The following is a 17,898-nucleotide window of genomic DNA, read 5'->3' on the forward strand; positions in this document are numbered from 1 at the left end:
TCAAGACAGTTAACTTATTCTCCATAAGGACGAAAAACAAAGCTAATTTAATAACTTGTTGTGACTAACAGAGTAACATCCAATTTCCTTCTTAGCTGTATTCGACTAATTACCTGTTGTTCATCACACTTTAAGTCAAAATAGCAGCTTGTTACTTTTGTAGTTTGATATATGAATGCATTTACAAGCCTCGCTCATCTGTTAGTTTCACTATGTCTGTGCTGGCTTACGCGCATGTTTCTGCGTGTGTGTGTGTATGCGCATGTTGTTTACGTGTACAATCCTTTCCTTGGGTGTGTCTGCTTTTGGCTCAGGTGGGTGTTTACTTCTCATGGTGTTTTGTGTGAAGGCAGACAGGATGTGCGATGCTTGTCAGCAGCTCCGGGAGATGAAAGGCCGGAGGAGGGAGTGGAAGTTGCCTGCTGCCGTTCAGGTAACAGGATGTCTTCTCACAGATTTCTCAACTTTTCAGGCCCATCGCCCTCAGCGCTCCCCAAAGGCTGTGTGGAGACATCAGTCAAGGAGCGTGCTGCTTTGCCAAATAACTCATCACCTCCTCCCAATTTGGCATAAGTGGGATTCAATGGGGTCCAGGTGTTTCTTCTTGACAGATGAGCTTGGGTTGAGGGTTTGACGTAGACAAACTGCCACTCATGGGCAAGTGAACTGATAAAATGCTCATTCATCATGATTGCACCATCAAAACACGCAACCTGAGTACCTTTTAAAAATGGAATCTGCTCGTATGCGTATTGACCATTGGTGCTCATTGACTTATAAACAATTGGGTCAAAGAAAGGATTACGCATGTCAGTCAGTGCAGCTGAGCTGGTTTGCATGACTAAAGAAAACATTTCTAGGATTCTTTTTGACAAAGCTTTTGTAAAAGGCTTGATGCCATTTCTGTTGGCTTTCGGTTGATCTTTTTATTCCAAAGAAAGGATTGCAGGACCTGTTTAATCAGAAATTGTAGTTAGCCAGCTAAGTTGTTTGTCTTGTAAAGCCAAAGTGAAGGAAACTCTGTTGTTGAGGTGAGCCTTTTGTGTTTAGGTTCCGCTACCGGTTGCCCACATTATGTACTGTGTTCCCAAACAGTGGGAACACAGTACAGAAGTTTAGATCTGCCATCCCAAAGCACATGATTCAGCTCTGTAAGTCAGGGCATCTGTTAAGCAGCATTGTGCCTATGTCAGGGGTCTTAAAATCCAGTCCTCAAGAGTTGGTGTTCTACAATTTTAGATGTGTCTTTGTCTCAACAAACCTTAGTTAAATCATGAGGACAGCAGGACTCTGGAGAACTTGATCACAAGTCACTTGCATCAAATTCCGTCATTTGACGCACGTGTATTGGACCAGGATCACATCTAGAAGCTGCAGCACCCCAGCCCTTGAGAACTGGAGTCGAAGACTCCTGGCCTAATATTCCAGCTATGTACATTTTCTTTCAAATAGTTTACATATGCTCCACAAAGTTATTTTCAAATAAGCAGATTTTATGAGAAGGTTATATTGAGAAGGTACATTCCATGAATAAAAATAAAAAATCTGCAAATAGTTGAGTCCACAGCTATTGAACTGTGAAGGGTTCAATGTACCACTATATATGGACACTGAGTTTGGCCTCAACAGACACCCCATGAAGCAACATTTTATTATTGTGTGACAGAAGAGTGTCAATTTCTATTGACTGAATCTACAAATAAGCAATACAGACCGCCTTAAAAATAGTGCAATGCAGGAGAAGCTTCACAAAGCCAAACTTTAACCATTTATACAGCAAAAGATAAGAATGTTTTAAACCTTGATACTAAATTTTTAAAAAATCTGTTTTTTAAAAAAAAAAAATCTCTTGTAGGCTGGGATCCACTCTCTGCAAACATTACAGACGCATTTACTGTGAAAATAACCAATGTAAAACACAAGGGTTTTACAATCAATCAGTGGTTTCCAAAGTGTAGCTAGACGGTGCTGGGGACTGAATGTGTCTCCAAAGTCTGAGACAGGGAGTGCCAGCAACATAATTCAATGAAACACCACTGAGAGGAGACACACCCACTCAATAAACTACTGACACCACACACAAACTTTAATTACACTGATTAGCCAACAGGGGATTCAGGGACCGGTAAAAACCAGTGCTGTGCAGGAGCAGTGTCATTGAGCCAAAGACTGTGACCTATTTATACAGCAAAGATAAACATATATTTAACTTGTTACACTCAGTATTATTCCACTTAGTACTCAGGTGTAGTACAACTTTTATTTCATATAATCTAGTGATGCAAATGTGCACTGTATTTTCCTTTATTACTGTTACATGGGATTTCATAAAGATATCCTAGTGCACAACTCTTTACTACATGGAGTGTTAATTATATTTCTTTTGATTGATTAATTTATATCGAAATCTGCTTGTGTTATTGTGTGGGAACAAAAAAGGGCTTTCTAACATTTTAAAGGTCAAGTGCATTGGATGCAGTGACATCTAGTGGTTAAAACTGAAAACAACTCACTACCTTTCCACCTAAGCCACACACACTTGTTAAAAAAAATGTAGGAACGTTAACCATCACTGGAGTTACGTGACTAGCTGACAGCTTTGTTAACCATTGCCAACAATAATAGAAAAACACTTCATGGGATTTTTCTTTTTTTCTTCTTTCCAATAAGCAGGTTTATTGCAAAGATAACGTCCTTAGTAAAATAAAATCTGTCATCACATTGCAGCTAATGAACACAAAAACCTACTAATCCTGCATATCAATAGTATACAAGTCACCTTCACAATAATTGTTTTAACTTTTAAAAAATCCTGTTTGGGAGAATAGAGACTAGATTGTCATGAGCTTCATTTGCTTTTTCTTTCATTTGAATATCTTTCAGTTTCCACTTGATTATTCCTTTTCATAGATTATGCAGCTTTGTGAAAACTTGTAGGGATTCTCATAATGTTTGCATTTAATAAGAGAGAGATTTAAAATAACAAAAGTGAACCTAACCTGAAACAAGAATGACTAAAATGACAAAACAATAAAACTCAGAAACAGGAGTGACAGAAAAACTGAATAAGTAAAACACAGGAAGCACAAAAATAAAACAGAAACAAAGTTTTGTGAAGAAAATCAGTAACTAAATCATACAACCATAAATATAAAACACTAACCAACATATTAAAAACCTAAAGTACCCTAAACAGATACAAAACGAACACACAGAGCTCTAGAATATGACATCCCAGAGCAAGATGCTGCCACCACCATGCTTTTTGTTAGGAATGTAATGTTTAGATACATATGAAGTATTAGTTTTGGGAATTGTTGTGGATGTGGAAGACTCAAACATACACAGGACATTGGCAGGTTAATAATTTATTAACGATTAGGAAAATCAAAAGAATTAAAAAAAATTAAAGTTCAGAAAAGGAAACAAAAAACACAGAAATATTAGGTTGTGAACAGACGGGAAAATATTTATGATGTTGTGTATGAGTAATTCAAACTCAAGCCTGTCTCACAACAACCAAAGGAACTTTAGTTGAATTATTAATATTATTCCTGCTCAGTCTCTTTTATAGACCTCCAAACACGTATACAGTACCATTTTGGGCATTTGTAACTCTTAACTATCAACACAGGTTTTTCTCATATGCACATTTTCTATAGGATTATAAGACAATGCCATTTTGCAGCTGTAACAGATGGACTCATACCCAACAAAAATTACTAAAAATTAAAACAAAAAGAGAAGTCAGGAAAGAAGTGGCAAATAAACTGGAGCTAAATTGAACACCCTTCAGAGATTAAAATAAAATAAAAAAAGGTCTCACTAAAAGTAACTAAAAAGTTACTTTTAGTTCTCTTGACGCCACACAGCATGACTCTGCCACTACCATGTTCCACATTGGCTGATTGCAAACAAAACTTCTAATTGCTTTTTCCCCCCCGACATTGTCTTTCCTCTTGCCGCAATTCAATAACGGTTGAAATTTTAAGCAAGGCTTAACAACAGCAGCCGTATCACCAGATGCACACATGTCTTTACTTTTCAAAGATTTGCACATTCTGGTGTAAACTTGCAGGGATTCCCGCGATTACAAATGCGACGTCAGCTGTGAGTTTGCAGCCAGTAAGAGACAGACCCGTGATAAAAAAATAAAAAAAAGAAAGAAAGAAAAGAAAAAAAGCTGCATCATCACCGGACTCTGACAGACGATGAGCTGTTTGTGGCCAGACGAGACGAGACCTTTAAGTACAGACCTTTGGATTTCTCGGTCACGTGACTCGGTTTCTACAACCTGCCCGTCTTCTCCCCGCTGACCGTCCGCTCCCACCACCGAAAAATTAAAACACAGGTAAATTTATTCCTGCAACTGCACTCTTAGTTGTAGTCTGGTGTTTAGACGCCGTGATCCGTCCAAATCCAGCCCCACTCCCTCTGATTTTTAACTCCCCCTCTTATTTCCTGGAAATAAGCAGAGCCGAAGCGACAGCTCGCGCAGTGGCAGCGCAGGGCCTTATCTCTGGTAATAAGCACCGCTGTTCGCAAACGCTGAGCTGTGTTAAACACGCCGCTCCTGCCCCTAGGCACACTTTTTCTTTTGCTCCCCCACGCGTTATTTCCGGATCGAAAGCGATTCGCGATGGCAAATGCGTGCGAGGAGCGGCAATAAAGCAACATGGGGCTCGGATTTGAGGAGATTACGGCCAATGAAGTGCTCTGCACAAGACGGCCACCTAATCCGTGCGTGATGTTCAGTGCACCGGCTGGAGCGGACTTTCTTCTGCGAGTAGCAGGACGGGTGGGGAACGGAGAGGTCCCTTCCTCTTGACGCCTCACATGCACTTTTTGGTTAAAAGGCGGAGGCTCGCTCATTCGTGCTGGATGTCAAACACTCTCGTCAGACTCTCGGGGTTGTTTACACTAGAAAGTGCTTATTTGGCATGTTTTAAGCTGCAGCTCCTCCTCACTGTTTCTTTTGCTTATTTTGTTTGTTTGTTGTTGTTGCAGGATGGCACAGGCTCCCATGTCATGTGACTGTTTTGTTTCTTTACCCCCCGGTTCTCGCGATGACCACGTGATTTTTGGGAAGAACTCAGACCGTCCCCGAGATGAGGTGCAGGAGGTGGTCTACCACCCTGCCGCGTCTCATCCTCCAGGATCCACGCTGGAGGTAAATCTGGCCACTACTGCTGCAACCAAAGCGCCCCCTTTCCCTCTTTAACCCATGAGTGTGGGTTGGCAGAGTGGGATCAGAAGGTCATCATGGTTCATTTAAAACCACTACAATAAATATACAGAGGACTGATTTGGATTTACAGGGAGCCAGGCTTGTATTTCAATGAAGTTGTCTTGAACAATAGTTGCACTGGATAATGGCCGCTCTTGTGGCTTAATGTTTTACAAAAGTATTCACACTCCCAAGTATTCACACATACTGCCACAACCGCAAACCTTAATGTGTTTTACTGAGATTTTGTATGGCAAGCACTCTCAAAGTATTGCATAACTATGAAGTGGAAGGAAAAGGAAACATGGTTTTCACATTTTTTATGTCTAAAAATTGGAACGTTTACTGGACATTTCAGCTCCGCCACATAAATGTCTTACCGCCTTTTGCTGCGAGCTGTTGGTGCTGTTAAATGCTGGTAATATTGTTGTCAAAGCAAGAAGTAATCAAGAAAATCCATTCACAATTCTTGACATGCCTTAAAGAAAACACAGTACTTTTACAGAGACCACAGCCACCTCTCCATCCCCCCCGATCGTATTTGCGTGCTGTTAGAGCTCATCTCCAGTGAAAAACCTCATACTGTGAAGTGCGTGTCTGAACAGCAACAGCAGAAAAAGTCCCAAACAAACTGAACATACTTCATATTAATGACCATCTACAGTGTTCATAGGTGAAAGCAGTTTAAGTCAATACAAGCGTCATTCCCTCTTGTCAGCGTGTTTGAGATATCAATATGCATAGTTTGGTAATTCAGTAATTTTAAAGCCTCATCAATGCTCATGTCCCACCATCCTGCTGATGTGGTGACGTCAGCCTTCTGGTGGAGTAATTTCAAAACTGAAGTGGCGTTTCAGTGCAACCAAAAGTGTCCTTTAATTTCAAACACAATGAATACCTTTCAGGAAATACATTGATGTACATAAGTTAGAACACCCTGTGAAATATTCATTCATTAAAAAAAAAGTTCAAATCTTCATTCATAGAATTGTTTATCATTGGAATGCAGACTAATTACAAATAATACCTGAATTAATCTAGTTTTTAAATAAAAACCTTATTTAACATCAATCTAGAACACCTTAGCTCCAAATTAGCTTAGTGTTAGTGCTTCCTGTAGCCATGACTTACTCTTCTATAACATTGTTCTGAGGAACATTTTCCCCACTCCTCAGTTTTGCTGCGAGATGTTTTAGGGGTTTCCTACATATAAAACATGTTTAAAGCTACCCGTTCCATCTCAATGAGATCAAGATCTGGGTTATAGCTCTATCCAGGACTTTACATCTTTCATTTCTCAGTTAGTCCTTGCTGGAAATGCTGGTATGTTTCACCTCATTTGTGATGCTACTACTTGAAATTCTTTACAGATGGTACCACTCATTCCTGAAATACCTTTTGATACAGAGGAGAGAAACACTTTTCCTTCATATCTTTCAGTCTTTAGGATCGTAGTCTAATAGTTATTGTGTTGATTTGGTGACATCCTATGACTTTTGTAATTGACTTTGGGAGGCTGATTGTGACTTTGGGCGGGTTAGGTTCATCATGACTAATACTTGAGAGCTGCAGGTTTCAGTTTTGTTCATGTGTGTGAGGAGAACTAAATCCCTAATAGTCACATGAACGCGATATAACCTTTATCCCACTACAGTTCACCAACATTTTTTTTTTGTCTGCAAAGGGAGAGGAATTGCCATCTTTGCGCTCTGGATAAAATACAGTTTTGTACTATATAGCATCCAGTACTTTTAACTCCATTGAGTTGATTTAGAAGTATCTTGGCTTCTAACTCAACTGTGCAATGTTGTTTAACTTTTTTATAATCAAAGTCTTTTTTTTTTCTCCCATTAATAATTTTTTTTTCTGCAGTGCACGTACATCCAGATCCCTCAAGTGGAGAGGACTTATGCCGTCGTCCTCAGTAAACCAGCCTGGCTGTGGGGCGCCGAAATGGGAGCTAATGACCAAGGAGTGTGCATTGGGAATGAGGCAGTCTGGACCCGAGAGCCTGTGGTCCCTGGAGAAGCTTTGCTGGGCATGGACCTTGTCCGGTGAGCTGCTGAAGCATTTTCAAATTACTCTGATTCATTTTGATAAAACATAAAAAGTTACCAATCTTTCATTGTTGTTATTAAATACTGCTTTGATATTGTACACTTGGAGGAAGTAATCCTATTTGCAGAGCTGTGTAGATTGTGCAATTTAAACTGAGTAGAAGTGTGGCTCATATCGATTCATATCGTATGCAGGGAGTATTTTCCTTGCATGGGAAAATACTCCTTTAGCTTTCAGAGCTGCCTCAAACCAAGAAGAACCACAATCCAAACACACTTTACATAAGCATAGCCCCCAAACCGCATTTCAGTGATGAGCTTGGGTTTGATCTTTAGGCTCGGGCTGGAACGTGGTGACAGTGCCTGGGCAGCACTGACAGTCATCACTGGCCTCTTGGAGCAGCATGGCCAGGGCGGGCAGTGCAAGGAGGAACCAGAACCCTTCAGCTACCACAACACCTTCCTCCTGGTGGACCGCAGTGAAGCCTGGGTACTCGAAACCGCTGGGAGACTCTGGGTGGCACAGAAAGTCTCAGGTCAGTTTTTAGAGGGAACATATTAGTTTTATAGCCATTTTTTTATAGTATTGTAATTTCGCTTCCATCAACCAAATGTAAAGCTTAAGCTTGCAATGAGTATTTAGGGCAAACAAACTAAACTAATTACAGAAAGACTTGTCAGTTTGACAGATGTGGTTGATAATCTTCTAAAAAAGATGTGCAAAAACTACAGTGTGTTTGGACCTTTACTAGACTTATCACTACTTTTGTCTTGGGTTTGCTTTGTGTTGCACTAAAGCCTGGATATGACCTTCTAAATGTTACATCATCATTTTTCAGAAACTTTGAGCTGGGATCTCGGCTGCCTTGCTCTTGCTTGTTCCCTTTCTTTTTAATTATTATTCAGTTTGCAATGAGCAACAAGTCTGAACACAATTGGAAAGGATAAGTTTTAAAATTGATGATGTATGCCATTTTGCATGCTCACTCACTTTTTGGGCAAATTCTGCTTAAAGGATGAATCTTTGAGGTTGTTGCATGGATTACACATCCTGTCAGACCAGGGAATATGTTTGGACTTTCTCAGTAATTAGTGAAGCTATTGTTTTGAAGGAAGAAATATTTTGGATTCTATTTAAGCCTGTTAATAAAACAACAGCATTTGGGTTGTCTTTTCAGAGGGCGTAAAGAACATTTCCAATCAATTAACCATCCACACCGAGATCTCAGCAGAGCATCCAGAGCTACGAAGCGTGGCGAAGAACCAGGGGTGGTGGGATGGCCAGGGAGAGTTCAACTTCTCTCAGGTGTTTAGTCCTGAAAACCCTCCGGCCAGGATGGAGCTGGCCAAGAAGCGCTACAAGGGAGGCACAGAACTGCTTCAACAGCACGATGGTAGATTTCCCACAATACGATTTTGATGATTTTCATTCATTATTCTGTAAGTTATGGTGTTTGTTAAAGCAAATCTGTGCAATGAGACCCAATAAAGATGCTGATCACTTTGTGTTGTTCAGGCTCAGTGACAGCGGAGGTGATGATGACCATTCTGAGGGATAAACCCAGTGGCATCTGCATGGACTCTGGAGGATTTTGCACCACAGGGAGCATGGTGTCTGTCCTGCCCAGAGACACTAGCCTTCCCTGCATTCACTTCTTCACTGCCACCCCAGACCCATCCAGGTTTGTCTCAAACTACAGCAAGAAGCAGTTAGGCTATGTTGGGATGACATGTAAAAGTCTACAGCAAACCCTTTGCACATTTAATTTTGAAATGCAGACTCTTTGGAATCTGTCTAGAAAATGCCAAGCTTTGGGTTTGATTTTAAAATGACTCTACAGGCTGCTCCACATCAGTGTACTCCCTTGTCTTATGAATCTATCAATCTCTGTTTCCCCTCACCAACACCCCACACCTCCTCAGGTCTATATTCAAGCCTTTTATATTCTCGGACTGTCTGACCCCGGTCCTGAGGGTGGTCTCTCCGCAGTTCGGACCAAGCGACCCCGTCAGGAAGCAGCCGCGCTTTCAGAGCCAGGTGGATCGCAGACACGATCTCTACAAGGCCCACCAGGTGGCGCTCAACACCATAGAGACCAAACCGGTGGGGAATTACTTATATTATTAACCTCTTTGACAGAGACCATCTGTGTTGGAAGTCAACAACATCCCTGAGTTACACGGAAATCAGATCTTGTCATTTCAGCTGCTCCAACACAACATAGCAAACATCTTAGCAAAGAAACTACTTTAAATTTGATCTTCAGTTGTATGTTTAAGTGGCGTATTGGCCACTCTAGGCACAGTCTTGAATAAATAAAGCCCAAGTTTGACAATGACTGCTGGATGACATTTAAAATCGCTTTGTTTACTGAATGGTCGCTTATGGGTCTTGGTGGGTTCACCAGTTTGCCAATTTGTAGCTCCACCTCATATCTATAAATTGCTATTTGGCCTCAATGTTTTCAAACTAGTTAGTAATTTCAGAAAAGCTCAAATCTCTCATACTGAATTTTGAGTTATACTTTGAGATTATATATAATGTCTATTTTCATTTATTATGGTTCTGGTTCCTGTTTAACCAGTTTAATCTAAGGAAGACAAAATTAAGCAACTTGATGTGCTACTAGTGGATAATGTTTACAGGAGTCGCACATCCGAAATTTCCTCACAGTAGACAAGAAGCAGATGAGCTAAAATAACTTTATAAAGTAACTAAAAGTATCACTTGTCTAAGAGGGCCATGAAGAATGTCTCCAAAGAACAGAGGTTTTTTTTGCTGTAGTTTTTTTTTTTTTTTAGCTAATGTGCTGTCTGAGATTCAGTGTGTAATTTAGAAGGTAAACCGGTCACAGACAGTCCAGAGCCCTGTTTGGACTGACATTAGTCACCATAACGAGAATCTAAAATAACCCATGCAGTGTTTATTTCATTCAGAATTATCTCATATCTTTATTTTAATTTAAAAATGATTAAAAGTTCAGGGACCTTGGTTTGGAAAGATGACCGAGGCAGTATTTGTGTGTATAATACATTACGATTAAAAAAAAGTTGTTTATTTTAAAGGTATTAAATTATCATAACTTATAACATCACATAATTCAACACTAATGAAATGCAAGTGTGACCTGTGCATTTCTGCCAGTACAAACTGAAAATCTTTCCTCTTTCATTTTTTCTAAATCAGTCTTGTTTCAGATGGCATAACTAATTTTAATGTAAAGAATAGAAAACTTGAGTGCAGAGCAGTTTCTAATGATATTTTCATTTATTAAGAGAAGAACCCATCTGAGTCTGTTACATCGTTGTCAGGGAGTTCTGTCTTGCACTACCTTGGAGAATTGTAATTTATTCAAGTTGTTAGGTTTTCATGCATAAATGCATCATCATGTTGTCTGGACATCATCTTGAGTACAAGCTGTTAATTTGAGCAGATCTAACAAAGTCTGTTCTAAAATTCAGATCCATGGTGTTCGTTTAAGCTACAACTGAAATGGCTCCTAGGGGAATAACTTAAAGTTTACCGTATAAACCTGGTATTTGACAAAGGAAGCCAGGGAGAAAATATACTCTCAGAAGACAGCAATTAAAGTAAAGCATGTGCGGTAATTAGAAATTAAAACCAGGTGTGTGGGGAGCAAAAAAAACAAAACAGGCTTAAGTTAAAAGGAAATGAGACTGTAAGATAACCACCAACTACAAACAGAAATATTTAAACAGCAGATGTTCTTTCATGGGGACTCCAGGGATAAAAGTTTATTTTGTTGGGGTTTTTTTTACAGTGACATAAGAGGTATAAGAATATCTACTCATCCAAAAATATTTTTCCTACTATTATATCACAGTTTTATTAACACTTTTGGAGGCATCAATCTCAGCCTTTTCCTTTTCACAAAGCAGTGCATTGGTTTTTTACAGCACATCAGTTGTTGAGAGGAAACAGAGATTGTTCAACAACAGTTGTGTTTCTGCTGTTATTAATATTTCCACAGCTGTAGATGTCTAGCTGAGTTAGACTCAGGAAGTTTGGTTTTTCTTGATAAAACCACACTGCTAAAAAAAAAAAAAAATAGCAACAATATGAAAAATATTTTGAAAAACAACAATTACAGATATCTAAATGTCAAGTTTTTAAAGAATATTTTCTAAAGATCTCCAACAAATGTGTCAGACTTGGACAACAAAAGTACAAATCTCTCTGAATTCACTTCGTTTTAACATACAGGAGCTTTACTGTGTTTTGCAGATGAGTCAGATTGCCGCTGCTTCTGTAAGCTTAAACAAATGATTTGTGAGTGCCATCTGACCCAGATGTTGTTGACACTCAGACGTCTGTGTGTGTTGTGTGTCTGCCGCAGGACGAAGGTTTAGCTGTCTACGACGTCCTGAGGGATCTGGAGTCGCAGTGTCTGAGTGAGATCTCAGCCATGCTCAGCGGAGAGATACCAGGAGATGAACTGGGGGACCTGTTCTTTGATTGTGTGGACACAGAGATTAAGTTCTACCAGTGAGAAGGTGGGAGGCATCAAGAGCTCTTCTAAGTGTTGAATCTTGTGCACGAATGACTAATTTGGTTTGGTATTCACAAAGTTAAACATTCAAGGTAATATTTTTGTTGCACGGTAAAGAATATTCAAATCTCTGACAATAAATTTCCTTGTGTAGGTTTACTAATTATTAGTAATTATTTTCCAAAGGAAGGAGGAGCTAATCTGGGCATGGCTGTTGTCTTTTATGCTTTAGCAGCTTTCCTGCTTTAACACATAAACAAAAGCCGCTGGTTAGATCAGGTAAGAATGGCTTGGGATCTCTGACGACATCTTTAGGGATGGTTGGTTGGTGTGGTGTTCTTTTTGTGGTGGTTTGGTCTATGTCTGAGCATGATGGGTTCTCAGCCTGTGCCTAAGCTGAGCTATGGTGGGAATCCCTAATATTGCTCACAAGGAAAAATGGTACCGTGCTCTCCCTCCCTTGGTCATTCTGGGATCCTGTAGGGTGGTGAGGGGGTTGCTGGTGGCTTGTGCAGGAGCCTGGCTGCCAGCGGAGTGGGGATCCAGTCTTGTTCACTGTGGGACATGGAAGTGATGCTGAGGCAGGGGTTCAGTGCATTCCTTCTCTATCTGTGCCTCTTTGGTCTGTGGGATGATTCTCCTGTGTGTCACTACCAACCTGCCTTTGTGATGGCTGTATGACTGCTCTGAGTTGGTGTCTTTTTGCAATTTGCCCTTTTCTGGTCTTAACCTCTGAGTGTTGCAAGCTTTCCACCCTTTGCATCATTCTAGCAACTTTTCACCTTTGGGAGATTTTCATACACACAACTGCTCAACACAGACACGCAGCTACACACCTACTCGTACACAAATAATCCAAATGATTGAAGGTCATACAATCACAGGCTCTTGTTCCATCAAAGTGGTTTGCCTACTTTGATGCAATTGAATTAAATCAATCTTGCAATTAGAATACAATATTGGGATATACGTTTTGCAGCATAAAATTACCTTGGTGCATTTAGGCAACAATCCCCACACCAGACTGTGGAGATGTTTCCACTAGTGTGACTTGTGAATTTTATTTGTGTATCAAAATTATTTTCATTCTTTGTTCTTCATAGCATGTCACCTTTGACTTTTTGTTTCTCATAGCCATATTCTCCTCTCCCCCTTATTAACACAATCTAAAATGGGATCCAAATGGACATGTATGTGTGTAATAAACTCTGCCATAACCATTTGTATATCAATATCAGCAAATGCTAGATTGTTAGCAAGTTTTCTTCAGTGCAGAACTTTTGTCAACTTTCTACTTCTGATCACTAGGGTGTGTTCATGGTTTTGTCCTTTGTTACAGCTCCCTCAAGTGGACACCCTCCAGCACTCATGGCGTGGCAGAATAAGGCCCTGGGACTATTAAAAAGAAAAATCTCTTGTGTTTCTTTCTTCGTCTGGTTGGCCACCTCCTCACTTATGCAAACTGCATTTCTGACCCCCTTCCATCATTAGCACAGACTGAATGTCTGAGCTGCACATGCAATTGGAGCACATTTATCATCTGTATCACCCGGGGAGCAATGACTGCACCTCATTAGTGAGTATACTGATGTAGACTACACGGGCGCTCATGTAGAGCTGTGTGATTGTTACACAAATACTCTGAGTAGGCATTTGTTTAAACGTTTGTTTGCTGCTGCAGATGAATGAGTGGCCATCTGGTTTGAAGGCTGCCCATAGGGAGACCTGTAATAAAGGAAGTGCATAGCCTGTCCAAAGTGTGTTGTATAGTTTGCTTCTGTTTTTCTGTTTTGGTTCACACCTAAGCTAATGATGGGTAGGTAATGTGTTGATCAGTCTGCCAGAATGTTTGCTTAAATAAGCAAATAGGATAGAATAGATATTCTTTTCCGAGCGTGGATTTATGGCAGTTGCATTCTATAGTGATTGCAAATGCACTCGGTATAGAACTATTTTAGTAAAGATGGTACCGGTAATAAACTTCACATCGATCTGGTACCTTAAAATATATACAAGAAGTTGATTTTTCAAAATGCAACTCCCAGCAAATGCACCCTAACGAGCGCTGAACAATGGTATTTCTTGAAACAAAAAGTGAAATATCATCTAACTAATGTAAATTGTTTTGAAGAACATAAAAGGACAACTCATGAATTAAAAATAAGGATTTGCCACTGTAGGTGGATGCTTATTCAGCCATTTTACAAATGTATACATCTGAAAAACATGACTAAAATGTAACATTTCTGTATTAAATATTAAAAAATATATATAATTTTACTTATTTTCACTTGGAAAAGCAGAACATTTATGAAAAAATCTGTGCGATTTTTAAATAACCCTAAATAAAATCCAGTGCAACCAATCGCCTTCTGCTGTCTAATGTGTAAATCTAGTCTGTGTGTAATTTTATCCGTCTATAGATGTGGCTGTTCTGTGAAGACGGCAGAGGTTTCTTACAGGTCAAACAATGCTAAGACCAAGGAATCAGCACAGCAGACAGGTTGGGGGAAAAGTGGTGGAGAGGTTTACAGTAGGACTAGTTTATAACAAAATATACCTAGAGTCGAACATATGTTTTTAATCCATCTACTAAAAATGGAAAGAGCATTGCACATCTTCAAACCCACAAAGACGATACCATCTGGCTACATTTACTGCCTGGAAAAGGAGAGTTTTTATCAGGGAAGCAACCAAGATGCATGCATAACTCTGAAGGAGACCAGAGATCAAAAGCTCAGGTGGGTGAATATGTTGACACGATTAGTTGTGTGTCTGACCCTTATGGAAAACTGGAAAAATGACAGTCAAAATAAACCCTCTCTACTAGCTACCACAAGCCATGTAGGAGCCCAGACAAATGCATGGAAGAAGGTACTGTGGTCAGAAGACACCAAAATTACAGACATGTGCATTGCTCTGAACAAACTGCCCGTTGTGACAAATAAGTTGCAGCATTATGCTATGAGGATACATTTCTTTACCATGGTAGTTTATGGGAAGATGAGTAAAGCATTTTTCTCAACATTGAAATAATAAATATTAGAAACCACCTTCAACTTTATTAAGTCATTACTAAGTGTCTACTCTTGAAAAATATCTACTTAAAATATGAATAACAATAAAATTGCTATATTGTCCTTGGTTCATTTTTAAATGCAAAAGGCAATTTCATTTTAAGTACACAGAGCTTAAGAACACAAAGCTTTATTACAATTACTTGAACTAAAGGGAACGTATATTGTTATAATATAAAATAATCATCCAGATCTAGGTGTATTTAAAGTTTAGTGGTTCTTCTAAAAGGGAAAAGCGTTTCCAAACGAATTTTGTTGTTTTAGGAGAGAACTGGCCCCTCAAAATGAGGCGGAAGAGACGCATTCTCGTTGTCACTCCGGCCCATTAGGTGTCAGTAACACAAAGCAAACTTGCAATACAACAACAAGAAGAAGAAGAACAAGGACGGATCGCAGGCTGATTTCAACATCGCGCCAACGTAAATCAGTTGGTAAACGTCGCAAGTTTATCGTCCATTTCCATTGTTAGCTTCAGAAAGTTTAAACGGCGCCATGGCTGACAAGATGAGCATGTCCCTGGATGAGATTATCAAGATGAATAAGAGAGAGGGCCGCGGCGGAGAAGGAGGAGGCTTCAGGCGGGGAGGAAGTTCAGGTCGAGGCGGTGGATCGTCGAGGCCGCCGGCGGCGGCGAGGAGCCGAGAGAACAACTTTCACCGCGACAGGAACAACAGAGCAGCTCCTTACACCAGAGTAAGACAGAGAGGCTTTAAATAGTTGGTCGTTTGTGTCTGAGCAATACTCGCTATAACTAGCTTCTCTCTATTGTTTAAATCTTGGTAAATGGACGTGCATCAGTACCTGAACCACTTTATTTAAAACTAGTTTGTTTATTGGCTGCAAACCCCTTTCCTACTGGCAGCAATGACAAATCCCTGTTCAGAAATATTTCCACGAAAAAGATGGACAGTCACAATGCTGGAACTGGAGAAATGCCACCCATTGCTTCACAGTCTATAATTAAATGCAATTTATGTATGTAAACATTTTAAGTATAGGAAAAGGTATCACAAGAAGCCTGATTACAAAGAATAGGTATATACCCTGATAAAGCATGTGCAACTTATAAACTTCAAGCTACATAGCAAGAAGACCAAAGAAAAACCCTGGATTTGAATGTAAAATGCATGAGGCCAGATTTAAGCATGCTGTTTGCTCTAAAAATAACATGTTAAAGCTGATGTTAAAGGACTAACTCCATGGTCAGCAATGTCACATTTAGAAAAAATAACAAAATGTACAAATAAAAATAACAAACACCGGATAGATGTCAGGCTTTGTTTAAATTGGCACATAAAATTATCTTTGTGGATCATATTTTTTTAAGTTTACATTTGAGACATGTTTGAGGTAGAAAGTGAAAATACTGGGGAAAAGGTTTTCCATATTCTTGGTTCTAGAGAGTCTTATAAAAGCATCGACCAAATTTCAGTACAGGTTTTAAAGTCTTTGAAGGTGTTATGAATGCCATTTTTACTACTAGTAACATGCAATGATCAAACTAAAACAGCATTGCGCTATCAGTTGACAAATTAACCTCAGTTTTTTCTCCTATGTGGAGGAGAATAACCTTTAATGGTCAACCCAGACATCAAACTATAAACAAAATAAAGAATAATTCGGTGGGTTGCCCATATACTTTTGTGTTCATGCTTGTCCCTGTGAAATTCAGCAATTTTATTATAACATTACTTTTTTGCTCTCCGCAGCCCAGAGAGTTGCCAGACAAATGGCAGCATGACATGTTTGAGGAGAATGAAGGTGGAGGAAGTGCAGTACCAGAAAGAAGAGTAGATGATAGTAGCAAGCTTCTGATTTCCAATCTGGATTTCGGCGTTTCTGATTCCGATATTAAGGTGGTTTTGGACATTTTTTTCAATCTTGTTTCCTCTAACCGCGAGGTGCCCACATAACTTACATTACGCTCTGCTTTTCAGGAGCTGTTTGAAGAATTTGGCCCCATAAAGACTGCATTGGTACACTATGACCGGTCGGGCCGGAGTAAAGGAATGGCAGATGTCTACTTTGTAAATAAAGCTGATGCCATCAAAGCCATGAAGAATTACAATGGTGTTCCTCTTGATGGTGAGTTTTGTTTTTTTGTAACTGTTATCTATATCTTGGGTGTCACAATAGAGGTTCATGATGTCATTGCTTTTGCTTTTCAGGTCGTCCCATGAAAATCCAGCAAGAATCATCAGAAGTTCAAACACAGAGGTATGCAAAACTTGATAGCAAGTGATATTTTTTATTTTTGCTTTTTGTTTTAGAGTGAAGAAATATAAGTGATTTTTTAAAACTTTTTTTATTGGTGTGTATGCAGCTCAAGCAGAGGTTTTGACCGCAGCAGGCTCGGTCAGCCCCGGTTTGAAAGAAGACCAGGTGGGAGCAGTGGAGGTTTCAGAGGTCGAGGGAGGGGAGGTGAAAGAAGACCCCAGCTGTCAGCAGAGGAGTTAGATGCTCAGTTGGACGCTTACAAATCAGAGGTATGCTACTGAATGACACTTTTTTGTTGTTGTTTCTACTTTCTCTGTATATGTTCATATTGATAATTCTATGATTATTATCTCTTTCTTGTTTTAGTGTCAGATGGACACCAGTTAAGAACGCTCAGGGTGCTTCTTGTTTTTTTCTTTTTTTTTTTTTTAACAGTATAATGCATCAAACGTTTTGAGGCCATTTTATTTCAAGGACCATTGTGTAAACATTTTTATTGTATAATTTTTTTTCATTGCTGTGTTTAGGGCAATTTTGTTTTGAGAATAAATTCAGTTTATATGAACAATAAATTGCCCAAAGCAAGTAGTTCCATTTGGATTCCTTTTTTTATATTGTAAATGTGATTCTGTGACAGTCTGTTTACTGTAACAATAAATGTTGATATGAATCAATGTTGTCATTTGTCACTATCTCGCCAGGATGTTGGCATAAAGAAACATATCAGCAAGGTGTCCAGGGCATGGACTAAAACTGTCACGTTTTTTGTATTTAGCCTGTTGCTTAGTTGTTGTTTGAGGTCTGATGTA

General features: G+C 39.5%; 2 protein-coding genes across 8 annotated transcripts; both read left to right on the forward strand.

Moving 5' to 3' along the window:
- The first annotated feature begins 4,143 nt into the window (after positions 1 to 4,143).
- On the forward strand, positions 4,144 to 13,552 carry scrn2 (secernin 2). 5 transcript variants are annotated; one of them, XM_032563785.1, is made up of 9 exons: positions 4,888 to 4,910; positions 5,008 to 5,170; positions 7,100 to 7,281; positions 7,621 to 7,820; positions 8,463 to 8,678; positions 8,801 to 8,966; positions 9,208 to 9,388; positions 11,643 to 11,799; positions 13,135 to 13,552. In XM_032563785.1, exons 2-8 carry the CDS (start codon positions 5,009 to 5,011, stop codon positions 11,793 to 11,795), a joined length of 1,260 nt encoding a protein of 419 aa, XP_032419676.1. In that variant the 5' UTR covers positions 4,888 to 4,910; position 5,008; the 3' UTR covers positions 11,796 to 11,799; positions 13,135 to 13,552. The 5 variants fall into 5 exon arrangements, with proteins under 5 accessions (XP_032419678.1, XP_032419680.1, XP_032419679.1 ...); XM_032563787.1 differs by lacking the exons at positions 4,888 to 4,910; positions 13,135 to 13,552 and adding an exon at positions 4,144 to 4,351 and having other exon boundaries at positions 11,643 to 11,795; XM_032563789.1 differs by lacking the exons at positions 4,888 to 4,910; positions 13,135 to 13,552 and adding an exon at positions 4,446 to 4,522 and having other exon boundaries at positions 11,643 to 11,795.
- Positions 13,553 to 15,229: 1,677 nt separating this feature from the next.
- LOC116720493 (aly/REF export factor 2-like) lies at positions 15,230 to 17,759 on the forward strand. 3 transcript variants are annotated; one of them, XM_032563791.1, is made up of 6 exons: positions 15,230 to 15,565; positions 16,582 to 16,728; positions 16,810 to 16,957; positions 17,041 to 17,089; positions 17,202 to 17,358; positions 17,456 to 17,759. In XM_032563791.1, the coding sequence occupies exons 1-6, from the start codon at positions 15,365 to 15,367 to the stop codon at positions 17,474 to 17,476; spliced, it is 723 nt and encodes a 240-aa protein (XP_032419682.1). In that variant the 5' UTR covers positions 15,230 to 15,364; the 3' UTR covers positions 17,477 to 17,759. The 3 variants fall into 3 exon arrangements, with proteins under 3 accessions (XP_032419682.1, XP_032419683.1, XP_032419681.1); XM_032563792.1 differs by having other exon boundaries at positions 15,231 to 15,565; positions 17,205 to 17,358; XM_032563790.1 differs by having other exon boundaries at positions 15,232 to 15,565; positions 17,196 to 17,358.
- Positions 17,760 to 17,898: the final 139 nt, after the last annotated feature.

Source organism: Xiphophorus hellerii, chromosome 5 (assembly GCF_003331165.1).
Source record: "Xiphophorus hellerii strain 12219 chromosome 5, Xiphophorus_hellerii-4.1, whole genome shotgun sequence".
NCBI lineage: Eukaryota > Metazoa > Chordata > Actinopteri > Cyprinodontiformes > Poeciliidae > Xiphophorus > Xiphophorus hellerii.

What these genes read in the sequence shown, in the direction of transcription:
- LOC116720493 (XM_032563790.1), top strand. Translation starts at nt 15,365, where the DNA reads ATGGCTGACAAGATGAGCATGTCCCTGGATGAGATTATCAAGATGAAT. An exon ending in GAGCAGCTCCTTACACCAGA is followed by an intron (nt 15,566 to 16,581) that starts GTAAGACAGAGA and finishes TGCTCTCCGCAG; the next exon opens with CCCAGAGAGTTGCCAGACAA. An exon ending in TTTCTGATTCCGATATTAAG is followed by an intron (nt 16,729 to 16,809) that starts GTGGTTTTGGAC and finishes TCTGCTTTTCAG; the next exon opens with GAGCTGTTTGAAGAATTTGG.
- scrn2 (XM_032563787.1), top strand. Translation starts at nt 5,009, where the DNA reads ATGGCACAGGCTCCCATGTCATGTGACTGTTTTGTTTCTTTACCCCCC. An exon ending in GCCACCCCAGACCCATCCAG is followed by an intron (nt 8,967 to 9,207) that starts GTTTGTCTCAAA and finishes ACACCTCCTCAG; the next exon opens with GTCTATATTCAAGCCTTTTA. An exon ending in ACACCATAGAGACCAAACCG is followed by an intron (nt 9,389 to 11,642) that starts GTGGGGAATTAC and finishes TGTCTGCCGCAG; the next exon opens with GACGAAGGTTTAGCTGTCTA.